Source organism: Gambusia affinis, linkage group LG23, assembly GCF_019740435.1.
Source record: "Gambusia affinis linkage group LG23, SWU_Gaff_1.0, whole genome shotgun sequence".
In the NCBI taxonomy this organism is placed as follows: Eukaryota; Metazoa; Chordata; class Actinopteri; order Cyprinodontiformes; family Poeciliidae; genus Gambusia; species Gambusia affinis.
The window spans coordinates 8,426,830-8,443,021 of NC_057890.1; the positions used below are offsets into that span (position 1 = coordinate 8,426,830).

At 40.2% G+C, this 16,192-nt stretch overlaps 1 protein-coding gene across 24 annotated transcripts in view; it reads right to left on the reverse strand.

The window, feature by feature from the left end:
* The window catches only part of ccdc146 (coiled-coil domain containing 146), a 102,609-nt gene that overhangs the window by 26,523 nt on the left and 59,894 nt on the right, over positions 1-16,192 (reverse strand). For 19 of the 24 annotated variants that reach the window (XR_006369820.1, XR_006369821.1, XR_006369822.1 and 16 more), the window contains 8 exons: positions 15,400-15,475; positions 14,723-14,871; positions 14,411-14,639; positions 3,222-3,332; positions 2,973-3,110; positions 2,202-2,327; positions 490-591; positions 59-160 (listed from right to left, as the gene is read on the reverse strand). Coding sequence is in view for 19 of the 24 variants with exons in the window: in XM_044108610.1 (XP_043964545.1) it covers positions 59-160; positions 490-591; positions 2,202-2,327; positions 2,973-3,110; positions 3,222-3,332; positions 14,411-14,639; positions 14,723-14,871; positions 15,400-15,475 (1,033 nt within the window). In the remaining 5 variants the exon portion in view is untranslated. The remainder of the gene's footprint in view (positions 1-58; positions 161-489; positions 592-2,201; positions 2,328-2,972; positions 3,111-3,221; positions 3,333-14,410; positions 14,640-14,722; positions 14,872-15,399; positions 15,476-16,192) is intronic. The other 5 variants (XM_044108616.1, XM_044108611.1, XM_044108605.1 and 2 more) reach the window with 1 other exon arrangement.

Sequence of the window (16,192 nt, forward strand, 5' to 3'; positions counted from 1 at the left end):
GCAACACGTCTTTTAAAGTTCATGAGGTAAAATTACTAATAAAAATGTCAGCAGGCACCTGCTCCGTTTTATCGTCAAGTTCTGAAGGTGGCGAGGCCTCGACCTCCGACTTGTTGGTCTCACCGACGCTTTCCATCATCTCGTCTCTGGCTTCTGACAGCTGGAGGATGCGGAAAAATGGAGTTAGTAGCAAAAAGACTAGTATGCAGGACAAATGTAATGCGACTTCCTGTGTCGGGTGGCTTCCCCAGCAGAAATGAAAGATCAAGGGATTATATAGATAAAAACTCAGCACCTTAGAGGAGTCACTAAAGCACTAGCTTGGTTCCTAACCTCTCTTCTTTTTTACTTGCGTTGACATATGACATAAAAATCTAGCTGCATTTTTCCCAAGAGCACACAAAAATCAGGAAGAAATTACCTGTGCATTTGCAACACGTCTTTTAAAGTTCATGAGGTAAAATTACTAATAAAAACGTTAGCAGGCACCTGCTCCGTTTTGTCGTCGAGTTCTGAAAGTGGCGAGGCCTCGACCTCCGACTTGTTGGTCTCACCGACGCTTTCCATCATCTCGTCTCTGGCTTCTGACAGCTGGAGGATGCGGAAAAATGGAGTTGAAGACAACATGTTGACATTTTATGCAGTACGAATCTAATGCTACTTCCTGTGTCGGGTGATTTTCCCCTGCAGACATTAAAGACGCCCTCTAGCCAGGGATTAAATGGATAAAAACTCAGCACCTTTCTTTTGGTAAAGGTAGTGCGTTGATGGGAGCTTCTTCCCACTGGGTGAAAAGTCTCTGGGATATAAGGTGATGTCGAGACACAAACGCTTAAGACGGCAGATATGGAAGTGAAGCAAGTAAAAAGAAAAGATGATTTCTATACATCCATACTTTTCCAGGCTGAAATACTATTTTATTTTGCTTTTTTAGTTTAGTTTTTTTTTTTTTTTTTTTTTTTTAGATGGTCCATACAAAATAATAACTTTTAAGTGCTTTAAAAGTTGTGCATCATCATCTGTAACTTGGTACGACAAAATAGGAAGAAAAAAAATTAGGAATCAACACAATGCTGACACTGGCATCAAGTCATCTCATTTTTTTCTAGCATATGAAGAAGATCAGCACTTTTCTAAAAAAATAAGAGGTATTAAGCCATGACTCAAACATCTACTGAAATCAAGTAATGCAGAGAACATTATGGAAAGTCTTTTTAATTTCTGAATGAGCGTGCATCCGGTCTGTAAATCTTTCAAGACTGTGTGGGAACCCTGGAGGAAGCTCTAGGAAGATCAGTCAAGAGAGCTGGAGAGAGAGATTTGAAACGTGCAAGGTGGACGTTTTCAATCCAAACCCTAAACCGACACACTTAACCAAGCGCTGCAGTCAGGGAGCGAGAAATTGGGAGATGGAAGAGGTGAAGAGTGACGACATGAACCCACCGGAGCCCGAAAGGTTAACGGTTTACATCAACAACGGGAAGCGAAGGGAAGAAAAATCAGCAGTGGATACCAGGGAGTCAAAGAGGCAGTGTTTGAGTGTCTGAGAATCAGCTGAACCACCGGGAGTTCCACGTACAAACATATTTATGGTTTATAAAAAAAGACAACAGCAACTTACCTCAACTCACCACATCTGGTAAGTCTGCTTAAAGTCTACACAGACCCAGAGCAGAAGGAAATGAAGCGAGCGAATGCTTAGCTTGGTTTTCAGATGTTAAAGGAATTCTTACAGTTGTCATGGTTACGGGGGTGACTAAAAACAGAACTCCTGCTTCGGTTCTTAACCTCTGCCTTTTTTTTTATTTATTCCTTGCACTGACATACGGATAATGAAACAAGTTACACCGACTCTCGTTACCACGCGACCAGTTCACACATGAAAACCCAGATTTAGCCAGGCAACTGACATCTTGCTGCAGTGCAGTTGCTAAATATTAATGTTTATTCCCCAGTGAGTTCACTTTCCATGCAACCACCTCTCATTTCTCTGTGCCAGCCCTGTTGTTTCTCCACTCTCAGTGTTGAAATTTTATAACCCAATTGAAGATTTATTTTATTTTTTTTGTTTTACCTCTTAAATTGGTTTTACTCTTAAAAATGAGCAGCATAAACGAGTCTCCGGTGAAGACTGGGAGAAAAACTGCAGTGTGAATTTGCAAGTGTGGACTGAGTGAGTGACAACAAGGACTTGGCCTGACCTGCTGCTCTCTCTCTTTCATCTGTCGGTGTTCAGACAAAGCGGCCGCCTGCTTCACGGACAGTTCTGCAGAAACGGCCATCAAACAGAGGTTGATGTTGACGATTTTGGCCCGGGCCTCATTTAGCTGGAAACAAGCAGGGAAAAACAAATATGCAGGGATAAAGCAAACAATTTATATACCTTGACAACATTTAAAAAAAAAAAAAAAAAAAAAAAAAAAAAATTGCTTTTATGCAATACATCCGCACAAATTAGTGAATAATTGTGAAAATGGGGAGGATAGCTTAAAACTTTTTACAACTATGAATGTGAAATTAGCAACTCCCATTTGGATTCAGCTCCCTGATTAGCTTATTTATGAAGTGAGTCAGTTGAACTGGCTCACTTCACTGTCCACCTAAAAAAAAAAAACACACACACACACACACACACACACACACACACAAATAACGGGGCTGCAGTGATGTTAGCTTGATTTTTAAACCTAGAGCTTAAATTTGACTGTAGGGGGGAAAAATGGATGTCATGTGGACCACATCCATCTTTTATGTCTCTGCTTCTGATGAGTCGGTGGCAGGGATGAGAAATACCGACACAGCAAAAAGACATAAAAGATAGGCGGAAATTCTCCCAGAAATTGTCTCACAATCGTGACTACAGTCTACTCTCTACCATGCTATAAATTCAAAATGTTACAGCAGGATAAATGTGCAAAATTAAAATCTGCCTTTTTAACGCGATAATGGCGTCTTCCAGAGGACGCGGCTACCTTCTTCGCCACGGAGAGACTGTGGACCCTGCAGCTCTCCGCCTGCTCCCCCAGCGGCTTCGACATCCGGGTCACCCGCTCCACCAGGTGTTCCTTTTCCAGCAGCTGTCGCTCGCGCTCGGCCAAATTCACCTCCAGCTGCGAGCGCACGCAGACACCGCGAGAAAAAAAAATTAGCTGCGCATTTTGCAACTCGGCTTTTAAAGTTGACGAGATAAGTTGTGGGCGGAAACGTTAGCATGTAGCTACCTGCTCCATTTTCTTGACGAGTTCTGGAGTCGGTGGGTCGTCGCCCTTTAACTCCCGATATTCAAGGGTACGAGTCACACTTTTCAGGGTCGCGTCTCTGGCTTCTGACAACTGAGGGATGCAGAAAATTGGCAAAAAGACACAAGGTGTTGATGGGTGTATGTTTGTATCTTTCTCAAAGTGAGCAGAGTTCTAGCTACTCCCTTTGTTGAATGCTTTCCCCAGGGAGAAACTGAAGATATACTGCCCTGGGATTAAAAAAAAAAGATAACAAAACTCAACACCGTTCTTTGCCAAATGTAGTGCGTGGATGTGAGCTTCTCCCCACAAGGTGACAAGTCTCTGGGAATGAGCGATAAGAGAAAATAAAGTTTAAAAACTGCCTCGAGATCCCTGAGAGGGATTAAGCTTTTTTGTTTTGTGTCATCCCTTAAGACAGCAGAAATGAAAGAGGGAAGCAAGTAGAAGTGAGATGAGTCAAAGGAGGGAGAGAGAGAGAAAGAGAGAGAGAGGTGGCAGGGTTAACGTTTTAGATTCAGGACCTCAGCTGACACAGTCATCCCAAAAGTGCTGCAGTCAGTCAGAGAGTGAGAACCAGAGTTGGAGGAGGTGAAAAGTGCTGACATGACTGAAAGGTTAACTGTTCACATCAATGGAAGGAAATTGAGGTGTAAAAGTAGAAGAAAAAAAATAATATATATACCAGTAATAGGTGCCAGGACATCACAGTGAAGTGTTTACATTGCTATATTATCTGCAACAGGTTAATTATACCAAACAGCCTGCAGCCTTTCTGTACTGATGGAAGGGAAATCTTGAATAGCATTAAAAATTTAAAGGAAGTTTGTCAAAGTACATTTTACTCCGATTGGAGGATTTAGAGATTCTACAGAGTTGCACCCACTCACAGGAATGACAGGCAAAGAAAATGTGCAAAAAGGAAAAATAACTAAGAGATAAAAATTTGCACAAGCTTTTTTTTTTCTTTTTCCCTCCCTCCCTGGTTTTGTTTAAACAAGAATAACTAAAGGCAATCCCAATGTTTTGGAATACATCAACAAGACCAGCAATTCAGTAAGAATGCATACAACACTTGGAAAAAGTATACATTTTGCAGAATACCGCATCTGTGTTAGTCTGAAATACCATTCCCCCCGACCCTCATACCAGCAAAGGGGAAGAAAAAAAAATCAACTAATGAGTCCATTTTCTTGCAGAACAAGTAGGAAAACGATTCAGTTTCCACCTGTAACCTAAGTACTGGAAAGAAATAATTCAACCTTCTGCTTTATATCTCATCCAAACTGTTATTTCACATTAACAAGGCTTCATGCCATCAAAATAAAGCTGTTCCACATATAAAAGAATATGAGCCTTGAGATGATCAAGGAGCCATGATGGTGACAATGAGGAGGACACTGGTAGAAAACAAAAGCAAAAAAGAAAAAATGATCAGAGAGAAAATATTGGACACAATATTATGCTGCGCGTTAGTTCTGAAACAGACAGCAGAGAGACCGAAAAGCAAGATATGCTCAAAGAGTAGGCAGACAGAGGCAGATGGACTTAAAAAAAATGGAGAATATGGTATGAAGATACATTTATAAGAAAAAATAAGAAAAGAGAGAGGGAGCGAAAATGAAGAAAAACTGATCCATGTCTGCAGTTTGGGACAACTAAAGCTTGTTAGTGGAACTGAGTCTGTCTGGCATTCATCATTGTGAAGTCCAAATTCTGCAACAAAGAAGGCAAAAAAATAAAATACCCCATTTCCAATGAACATGCAAATGCATAGTTATTATTCAAATAACTGAATATTTTGCATATTTTTCCCATTTCCAGGGGAGATAAAAAACACTTTAGGGAAACTTCCCTGCAGAGTCGTTGCACAGGGATCAGACAGACATTACAGAGGTATAAGGCATTTGTTTGTGTTACAGCGTCTGCCTCGCTCGCATGGTTTAGTTGAAGTTGATAGCTCACTAGTTATGTTTAAAGTTCTACAATAAGACATGTTCAAATGAGGAAACCTTAAAAAAATCCTAACGTTTCATTATCAGAAGCACTTTAACCACACAATGCATTCTTATACATCAGGGTAGGACAACGATGGCTCATTTAAAACATAGATTACACTGTTCCCCCCCAACTTTTGCCGTTTGACCATAAATAGATGGACACAGGACTGGTCCTGTGCTGCAAGGTAAATAAATAATGACTCTTTTACATTTTCTCTCCTCTGTGCCCGCACCTTTCAGTTCAACATTACCGTCACCTCCCGGAACCACTGAGCACACACTGAGGCAGCAGCTTGGTGTCAAACAAACAACGCATGAGGAAGTGTAAGCAGAAATTGCTGGGGGATTGTGTGTTTGCAGAGGAAGAGGCCCTTCTCAAAACTCAGGGAAAATAAAGTTGTCAAAAGAGTGTAAAGTGCAGTGACAATCTTTGACAAAATACTTTACATGATAATGAGCTTGTTGAGGTTTGACCATGTCGTGGTTTTCCAATTTCTAACGCCGAAAAAAATCCCTTCTGAAACTTTCCTATTTAGAGTTTTTTTTTTTTTTTTAGAAACAAAATAAAGACATCATAAATATTAAACAGCGTTTTAATAAATTTGTTATTTATAGGAACATTTGGTCAGACCTGATAAAGACAAAAGCAGCAAAGGTTGTAATAACTTCTTAGGATTAATTTTATCTTCCTGAAACTCAAACAAAATTCCAGGAGATCAATGAACTTTGATTAAAAAGTTTCTTGGGAAGAGGAAATCATACGAAAGGGTTCAGAAAAACTGGAGACTGCAAAGTCACGGCACATGTGGATCACAGATGTACGATGCAGGGTTTCCCCCAGAAAGCCTGCTAAGCCCAGTGCTCGGGGCAGTAGGACGCTCATCCAGCTGTCCGCCATGTTTTTGAGGTAAAACATGTTTATAGTTGACAGAAAGTTTGAAAATATCACTCGATAGTTGTGTGTTATTGGGAGACTGGAAGATTAATACCTAAACACCAACTATAAAGTCCTTTTTTTTAAAAGCAATCATTAAATATTAATTAACAATGCTTAGCCTGGTGGGGGCAAACGTGAAGCCTGGTGGCCCCACCAGGCTTATAATTCACCGAGGGAAACCCTGTGTATAATGAAATCGTCCTGGGCTGGCCACCTGAGAAAAGGTCATCGAGCGTGTCATCAGTTTATTCAAGAGGCCAATATTTATTTTACTCAAGTATATTTTACATATTTTATCTTGTCTAAAGTGTCGCGTTCCCAGCGCACCTGCATGAATTGAAAGAAAAGTTGCTAGAAAGGATTTGCAACTTTTCACTCTTTTGAAACTAGTCTCCCTCAGAGGAGCTGGCCCAAGTGGCAGCAACCCAACCCTGCAATTTTTTTATTTTTTTTAAACTCAACTGCTTGCGACAACCGCGGAGTGTGTTAATCAACCGTTTTAACTCCCCTCTGAAGCTTTTAATGCTGCTCAACTTCCTCAGTTCATCGGCAGCCGGAATAAGACAAGCGTGTGGTTAGATCTGATTGATGTGGGTCCCATCTTCACCCAAATCCACCCGCAGTCACTTAAACGCGTCATGATGGATGGAATACAGAGCGTCTCCATCACCCTCGTTCTCCTTTCTTTGCTCATGCATCAATCTTCTTTTCTCCACAGTTCTATCACTTGTAGCCGTTTTGTTTTTTTTATATATCCGTCCTTTTGATGTCTGCCTCCCTGTATCCATCCATCCGTCTCTGTGTCGGTGTCTGTTGCCTGCCTCCTTGTTTTCTTCATCCGACAGTTACAAATTATTGCTGGGCTTTTGGCGTGTGAGTGCTGTAAAACATTGTGGAGATGACAGCCTCCGCGCCGCTTTCTAATTTGCATTTCATCTGCATAATTTCAGCTCAGCGAGTAGTTAACACGACGGCTTAAAAAGCCACACAATGGGACGGTACACCGCACGTGTTACCATAAACTTGAATAATTACCTTATTTATTAACCACGTCGAAAAGCTCGAGCAATTAAGAACCTCATAATAAATATAAGACAAAGGGACGGATTAATAGAGCAGAAAGGTCACATATGTACAAAATAAAGTATAAATTCTAATAATTATAGACGTATACAGTGAGAAGCCCAACAATAATAAGATGCAAAGTCTCTATGGAGGAATTATTGGTCAGCACTCGAACCGCAGCAGAATTACATTTTGTGGTCAGACAATTCACAGCTTCCTAAGCTCTGTGTTTGCAATTACTGAATCTTAGAGCGAAGTTATTATCATAATAACTCTGCTTTATAACAGTGCAATTTCAGCTATGGATGTGCCAGATAATGCAGTTAGAAGACAAAATAAATAAAAACTCTCACTTTCTAATCCCCAACAAAGAGGCAGTTGTTCTGTCCAGAAACTGTTTGCAGAGTTGATATGATGAATACTGCGACAGACTGGCGACCTGTCCAGGGTGAACCCCGCCTCTCGCCCGGAACGCAGCTGGAGATAGACACCAGCAACCCTCCCGACCCCATTAGGGAAGAAGGGTGTAAGAAAATGGATGGATGGATGGATATGATGAATAAAACTAGTTTCCCTCGGAGGAGCTGGTCCAAGAGGCAGCAACTCCACCCTGGAATAAGTGGAAGATAATGGATGGACGGACGGGTTTCCTGCTTTAAAACGGGCTTTTAATGCTATGCATCAAATGTTCACTTGGTTTAAGGATGTAAAAAAAAAAAATCAATCCAGAAACTTAATGTAACCTAGTTTATGCTTTTCAGAAGTGTTTCGTATCATTATCCTTCTGCAACACCAAACTGAGCCCGAGTCTCAGCCATCTGACTCAAAGCAGTCACCTAAATTCGAAAGGAAGCCGGAGAGGCTGATCAGGAGCGACGTGCCACCGACAGAGTCCAGTCAAACGAAGGACATGGATACGCTCAAAAACAAACAAACTCAAACACCATTTGATTTGTGCTGACCAGACAACGTTAAACGTTTAGGAAGCAGAGCCAATTTAATGAGAGCCTTATGGGCACTTGCTCAGGGCGGCACAGAAGAAAGGGTCGCACCACCAACATGTTTCATAAAAGGATAAGTTGTTCTTTACCTCACAAGGGTAAACACAGTGTAGAAGACAAGTTACAATGTCTGGCCGAATTTAGATGACATTTTGAAACATAAGTGCGATGGTGGCCAATTTGCGGCTAGTAGCTACTATAGCACTTGCACAAAGTAGATGGGATAATTTTTATTTTTTTTTTTTAGCTTTTGTCGTTTTATTAGGAGAATTAATCTACAGAAACCAAGTTTGGAATCTTCTGGAAAATTTGCCTCGTTACCACTCCAACCTTAACCCAACTCAAATTTTGTGGATTATGATTAAAAGCCAGATCTACACAATTAAATCTGAACAACATTTAATTGGGATAAAAATCACATATTGCACCATTGTAAACTACTGGGACAGCTACATATAAATATTCAGCTCGGTTTATTTATACAGCACCAATTTAGAACAAATCCTGCCAGACACAGAAACATTTTTTTATGCCAACTGGTAAAAATCCTTCAATCTAATGAAACTCTGGACAAGAATTTATCAACAGTGGACTGTTGATTGCAAATTTCTACAAGAGGGAGGTTGAAACCCACAGAGAGAGACTTCAAACTGCACCATAAGTGGAGAGAACAAAGTTTATAAAAGCAATAGCTCAGCTGATGGCCCCCTCTGGGAAGGTGTCACAGCTAAACTGGGCAAGATGCAACTTGTATGAAGAAAGTACGAATAAAAACAGAGAGAGAACATCAAAGGTTAACAGCAGAAAAGATTGCAGATAATGAATAACTGGAGAGTAGTAGGGGGGGAAAAAAAAGTGAGGACGTGTGGTCGGCATGTCCTCCATCAGCCTAAACCCCTCCAACTAAAAGCTTAATCAAATAGGAAAGGTTTAAATTTGGTCTTAAAAGTTGACAGGAAGTCAGAACGATGAACTAAAACTGGGAGCTACTTCCACAACCTGAAAAGATTTGCCTCCCGTTGTACTTTTAGAAACTCCACCAGCAAACCTGCAGTCAGCGCACAATGCTCTGTTGGGAATATATGGAAGAAAATAAATAAATAAATAAAAAAATCTCTGATATATAAAAGGGCTTGAAAATTGACTGCTTTATATGCTAGAAGTAATATGTTGAATTCTGTTCCTGGGAGCCAACGAAGAGAAGCTAAAATTGAAAGTAGGACCTCCGCTTTTAACTGTTGCTGCAATATTCATGAATGTGCGGAAGGTTTTTAACAGAATGTCTGACTTTCTAAAAATGAAATGGGCTAAATAGAAAAAAAAACCGTGTGAGAAAGTTAAGTTAGAAATCAACGTAAATAGCTGAGCATCTTGGGAAAAGGAGACTAAAATATAAAACTCACCCACAAATCTTGTACTGTATTTGTATTGATGTTTTTCTGATCCGATTATGTCAGCACTGTAGTACCAGCCAACCCAGTAGCACTTTCTAAGCTTTTCTAGCTCCTGGTCAGATGGGGCGTCTTGTTTGCATGTTCTTCTTGTACTTCCATTTGTTTTCTGCGGAGGCACAGTCCACAGTCCAAAGGCTCGCATGTTTAATTAATCTGGGAATCCCTGCTGAGGTGTCGGAGTGACTGGATGTGAGTGTGAGACATGGTGGAGCGCTCCGATGGCACACAACCATGAACAGCAAAAATGCAGTTTCAATTAATCTCTTCTTTTTGTCCAAGACTTCATTCAATTCAAATCAAGGCTGTTCTGTCTAAAAAAAATGAATTTGGTTTAGTCACTTTTTAAGTTTTTGTTTATTTTTCTTATTCAATTACCGAGAAAGAAAAACATAATTTTTTTTTTTTTAAAGTGAAAAATAAATAGATGGAATCTTTCAGCTTTGATTTATTTGTTGCATCACAAGTTGTGATTTTCACCAAATTCCTTGATCAGTTTGGATTTTGACTAACAAAGACACTAAGCAGGGTTTAAACTGCTATATTGCTCAGCTACTAGTGGGGAATTAAAGTGTGATTTTCTAATTTTATCATGTTAAAACTCCAAACTTGCATGTTTTTTCATTGGGATTTTGTGTGACAGACCAAAGCAATATAAAGCATAATTAAGAAATTCTTAAAGGACCAATCCTTTACCCTAAACATACAGCCAGAGTTAAAATGGTATACTTGCATTCAAGGATATTTATATGTTCAAATGGCTTAGACCTTCATCTGTTTGAGTATCTTTGGCAATATACAAGGATTCAATCTGATTGGATGTTTTTGCAAGGAACAAAAGGTAAAGAGTTCTGTAGGTTTGTGCGCAAAAGCCGGTTTTGGGCACATCCCAAAAGACTTGCAGCTGAAATTGCAGCAAAAGATTGTTCCACAAAGTATTGATTCAGGAGGGACTGGATATAAAACGAATGGCACAGTTGTCAGAATTTTTTGTAGAAATGAAAAACAAACAAACAAAAAACCCAGATCATTTTCCCTTTTTATTTATACACTTCCTTTTGCAGGTGTACAATGTAAAACCTAGACGGGATAAATTGCAAGGACTAATTATAGCATAGATTCTGACTTGGAATCGAAAGGTTTAATCTGTAAACAAATCAAGGTACTCCTTTTGTCCTACATCTCAAAACCAGTTAGAAGACAGAAAAGAGTTCAGGGATAAAGAGGTGAGTTGCCCAATGAAGCTCTTGGCTGTAGAGACGATTTCTATGCAACATGTTTTGCTTGGGCCTTCTGTTTCTGTGCATTTGGTTTTGCTAGCTTCCCTTAACCCGTCACATAAAAGTGCCCTCACATCCAGCAGAGCCACAATTCACACAGGGATTCCCCATGGCGATAACTTCCAGACAGGTTGGGGAAAAAAAAAAAAGATTTAAGAGAGGAACAAACAAACAATATGACTCACCACCATGGGGACGCTGCAGTCTGTCAGTAGCCCCACCTTCGAATAAATCTCACTCCATTAATGACTGGGTGTGTGTGTGTGCGTGTGTAGGTGTGTGTATGTCTGATACTCTCGCAGCACCGCGAAGCAGAAGCGGAGTGTAACAAGTCATTAGACAAGGTTTTTAGCAAAATTTAGCCGCTGCGAAGCTCTCCGCGCGCGCCCCTGTACGGGATGTCAACCTGTCAGCATCTCGTAAACGGGGCAGTAAATTCAGAGGCAGACAACAACCTCTGTTTATTTTGCAGCAATTAAAATTCCTCGGAGTGATGAAAGCCTCAGAGTGTATTGAACTTCAATAGTATAACAGATGGCCCAATTTATCTTTGTCAAAATTCCCCATCAAAGGGAGGGGGGTCCATCTGCAATGAACAGATAAACTGGTCACAGATGAATACAAATAGACAATATATATGATAAATCGACGGCAATGCAGTCGCATGGAGATTGAATTCACATGGCGACTGAATAGGGCTGGCAAAAAAAAAAGAAATCCATGATTCACTTTTTGTACCCAGGGGAGGCTGTACAAGGGAAGGGGTGTGATTGAGAGAATGATTTGCTGTTTACACACAGAAGAGAAGGAGAGAAAAATAAATGACTGGATGGCTTGATGGATGGAGCCAACTGCTGATGAATGGGTGGATGAACAGATGAGGGATAAACAACCGCTGCGTGAATCACACAAATATTCACACCCCTTGAACTGCAAGGTCACAGCCACAAACGTTTATTGTTTGTTGGACAAACAAAAAGTAGAGCATAATTGAATTCATTCAACAGTTTATGACTGAAGGCATAAACTGGCTGGACTAAAATATCTAGATGAATCAACGTAAAAGGAGCAGAATGTAAATGTTATGTTTATTTTTTAATGAGAACCACATGCGCTACTTTTCATTTGATTCATTCCATACATTCCAGTGAAATGCATTCAAGTTTGTCGTATTAAGATCAAGTTATGGCGTTCCGCTTTCTGAGGCAGCAAACAGAGCTGAGATTTACGTTAAGGTAGAGTGATAGAAGTGGATTAATTAACAAAATGGCATTGAAAACCTGAGGGCCAGTTTATGTGAAAGAAAGAGGGAGAGAGGGAAAAGGAGAAAGAAAAAAAAAAAACTTTGAGAACTCTGTTATATAAACAAGGTTCGGCCATGAAAAGTGAAAGAAGTTTGCACAGATGAAGCTACTTCCACTTGAATACACGCCTCAAAGAGACGAAAGGAGCGTCGTGCAACGCGATAATAAAAGCAGGGAGGTTGCTACGGATAAGAAAGCGTTTAAGAAAGCAGATATATATATTTCAGCAACATAAATAGATGAAACCAACAGCAAAAGCCAAAAACAGATGGAGAAAAGAAGCACATGGTGAAATCCGAATTCGACCAAAGAGCAAAACACCTGCATTTGAGAAATTTGAAACTCGGATCTGAAGCAGCAGCACAACCAAACCCTCGATGGAAACATCAGCAAGACAGCCAGTTATGTATCAGTATGTGTGTATCTGTCTCATCTCTCTACGTTGTGATTTATTCAGGTGTGTGTCTTGGCCTTGCTCGTGGGAATCTAGTGGCCTACTCTGTGATTGTTTGGGTTCATCCCTCCTGGCTTAGATTCTAATCTTGTGCTTTACTTCCACCTCCGTTCTGAGCTTTGCTAGGAAGTTTCCGCTTCTTTTCGAAGCTACAGGAGTAAAAAGCAAAACATCGGCAGCCGAGGACTGAACGCTAAAGCTATTCAAAAGAGCAGTTAATGTTGATTGGATTATATTTGCACATATTCTTCAACCTAAAAGCAAAAAAATTAATAAAGTTACAAAACAATTATTCCTGTATTTTCACTCAAAATGTTTTTCTGCCATTGCACAGTTTGCCTGGATTTAAAGACATGAATTATAAACATTTTATAAATATGTTTATGTGAATTGCACAAAGGTGATGAATGTCAATTCTACAAGATAAGCAGATATTTAATGTTGGCATTAAATATTTACCATCTTTTGATTGTAATGCTGGAACGGAAAGTTGAAAACTATTTTCTGGCTGTACAAAAACCGACGGGATTGTCATAAAGATGCAGGATTCATCTCGTTTTACAGCAGTCGCAGTTAAACTTTGAGGTAATAAAGAGTTGAAACATTGTGGAAAGTCTCGTTCTCCGCCGTTTCATAATGATGAACCTTACAACTATTAAATATACCAGCAAACACCTGCAAGGATTAATGAATACAGTTAAAATAGTGCAACAGCTGGTTCAGGCCGACTTGGCTTAGTGTGTTTTACATAAGGTCAGGTCTTATTAAGGGAAAAGAGGAGTCCTGCAAGCACCAGTCTGTCTGGGACCAACAGATGGATACTTCTTTATGTCACATAGTGACAAATAACAGGATTTTAATTGAACACAGGACACACAGTCCTTCCCGCTCAGATAGTAAATCTCAAATCAGGGCAGTAACATATTGTACAGAATGCATCTTTCTTTGAGTGAGTCATGCAGTGGGATGAATCATTTCCCTCCACTTTGCAAAAAGATACAAACCTTACTGATTTAGAGACGGAGCCCCAAAGGGAATTCCTCCCTGGAGGAAGAGATGTTGCAGTTGAAGGACCTGGTGCCCCAACTCTCTTCCTCTACACTGTTTTCAGTTTCAGGAAGTCCCATCTTTCATTTTGACCCCCCACCATTTTTTCCCCCCCTCACCTCTAAAAACAATTCAGGAAAAGGTTCAACGACAAAAATGGGAAGAGCTTAAAACGCATTCGCAGAGACGTCAATCACCAGAAGCTCCCCTGGAAAAACGCTGCATATTTAATCATCCGGTTCGGAACAACCTACATCTTTTGAACAACCACGGGAAGCACTAATTGACAGGTCTGACTGCACCGATAGAGTTCCTAAAATATCAAGCTGAACGGCATCCAGGAACACTGATGGTCATCCTCATGCCAGTATCCTGCTGGCACGCTCCTCCCTCATTAGAGGCTTCATATGCACAGACAGCCTTAATAGTACCAACCCATCAAAAACGTTCATTTATTACAATAAAATACCAGATGGAGGCCCAGACAACCAGGCATGAGCAAAAACAAATAAAAAAAAAATCAGAGACCATTCCCCTTCGCCGTCCTTTGGCGGTTTGTTATCCTGAAAGTGTTTCTGTTGATTCGATCGGATCAGTAGACATGACGGTTTCATGCACTGCAGTTCTTCTACCTCGATTTGCAGCACGATGATCTCCTCCTCCAGTTTCCTCTTAAGTAACACCTTCCTCTTCTCCAGGTCTATTTGCTTCTTCTCGTCGTTGATCTCAATCTGCAGTTCTCTCACGTGCTTCTCCACCGTCTCGGTTGCTCTGTTGCTTTTGGCGACGGCCGCCTCCAGGTTCTTCATCTGCTCATAAAAGTTAGACAAAACTTTGTCCTGCTCCAAGAGCCGTATCCCCCTGTGCGCAAAAGAAATAAGATCATTAAGTATGATAGTCTGTGGAAGGGAAAGCTTCTACCTGCATATGAGTTAGAAACTTGCAGGAAATTGCGTCTTTGGATGGCATTCTCAAGACTTCTCTTTACTTCCAGAAGAATCCCCTCGTGGAACTTGATCATTTGGGTGAGATTCATTAACTCCAGTTTGTTGTCCTCATGCTGCTGATGGACTTGGTGTCGTTTCCATGTGAACTGGAACAGAGTTAAAATCAGAAATACATTTTTCGCCCCTAAATATACATTTATAGGAGGCAAGGAGCAAAAAGGTTCCAGTCTGGTTAGAAAGAAGTCATATCCTGTAATCATTTTGACAATATCATATACTTCACAGACACTGGGCAACAAATTGTTAAAGCAGTTTCAGCTTGATGTAGAAATGTACTTTAAAGCCATAGGGGTTGGGATTGTTAAGCAGACTGCAGAGAAGTCGATAAACTTTTATTGCCTTGTGTGATAAACGTTCGAAAGCCTCGTAAAAGGCACAGATAAATACCAGATCTACAGTTGCTTACAGATTTCTATAAAGCCATCGAAATTGAAAAGGACAAAAAGAAAAGAATTGGAAAGTTGGTTCTCACAAAAACATCCCCAGAAAACCTAAAGAAGTTTTGTACTGCTGTCATCTCAATATTCGTTATTGGGTTTTGACTGTTTCAGTTTTAGACAGGTGATGTTCCGATGGTTGATTTTTTTTTTTTCTCCCCGTGTTCGAGTGCAGACCTTAGAGATCTCATTACGCAGTTTCTCCCTCATTTTGGAGCTGCTGGAGACCTTCATGCGAGCCTTTATCAGTAATCTGAAACAGACAGATATGGAAAAGTTCAGCAGGTACGCCCAGTGTAATTTATTTCGTCAGGTCACAACTCAACCTTGATACATTTTATTAAGACTGTTGGTGATCGACAAACAAAATAAAACCGATAAACTTATTTGTGATTTAATACCCTGAAGGTGTGGTCCTCGTTCTTGGACTCTAACAAATAAAATCCAATGTAACCAACTGCCTCAAAAAGGCACTAACATGCAAAATGTTGAGTGTGCACAAAAACACACTGCACATCTCTAAGCACACCCTCCCAGTGGTATGACATAGTAGTGGCAGCATAATGCTATGGGGATACTATCTGCTAGCAGGGAAAGCATTGGTAAAAATGTTCAAGATTTCTAAATTATTTACAGTTATAACTGCAGACAAACGAATTATTAAAAAGTATTCACTCAGGTAGACATATACTTTTCAGATTTATATATGTGACAATGAACATATGTACATATATTACTTTCCACCATTCATTTTTCCACTAATTATGCTTAAATTTTTCACATCAAACCCCATTAAAAACAATAAAGTTTGTAACTGAATGTGAAAACATTTGAGAGATATGACTTCTTCTGCATGTCACCCATACAAATTTAGTCAAAAGTTGAATATGTGGAGCCAATTCTTCTGGATGAAAATGACTATGGAGGTTTGTCCTGCAGCAATGTAACCACCTGCAGCAATGTAACCACC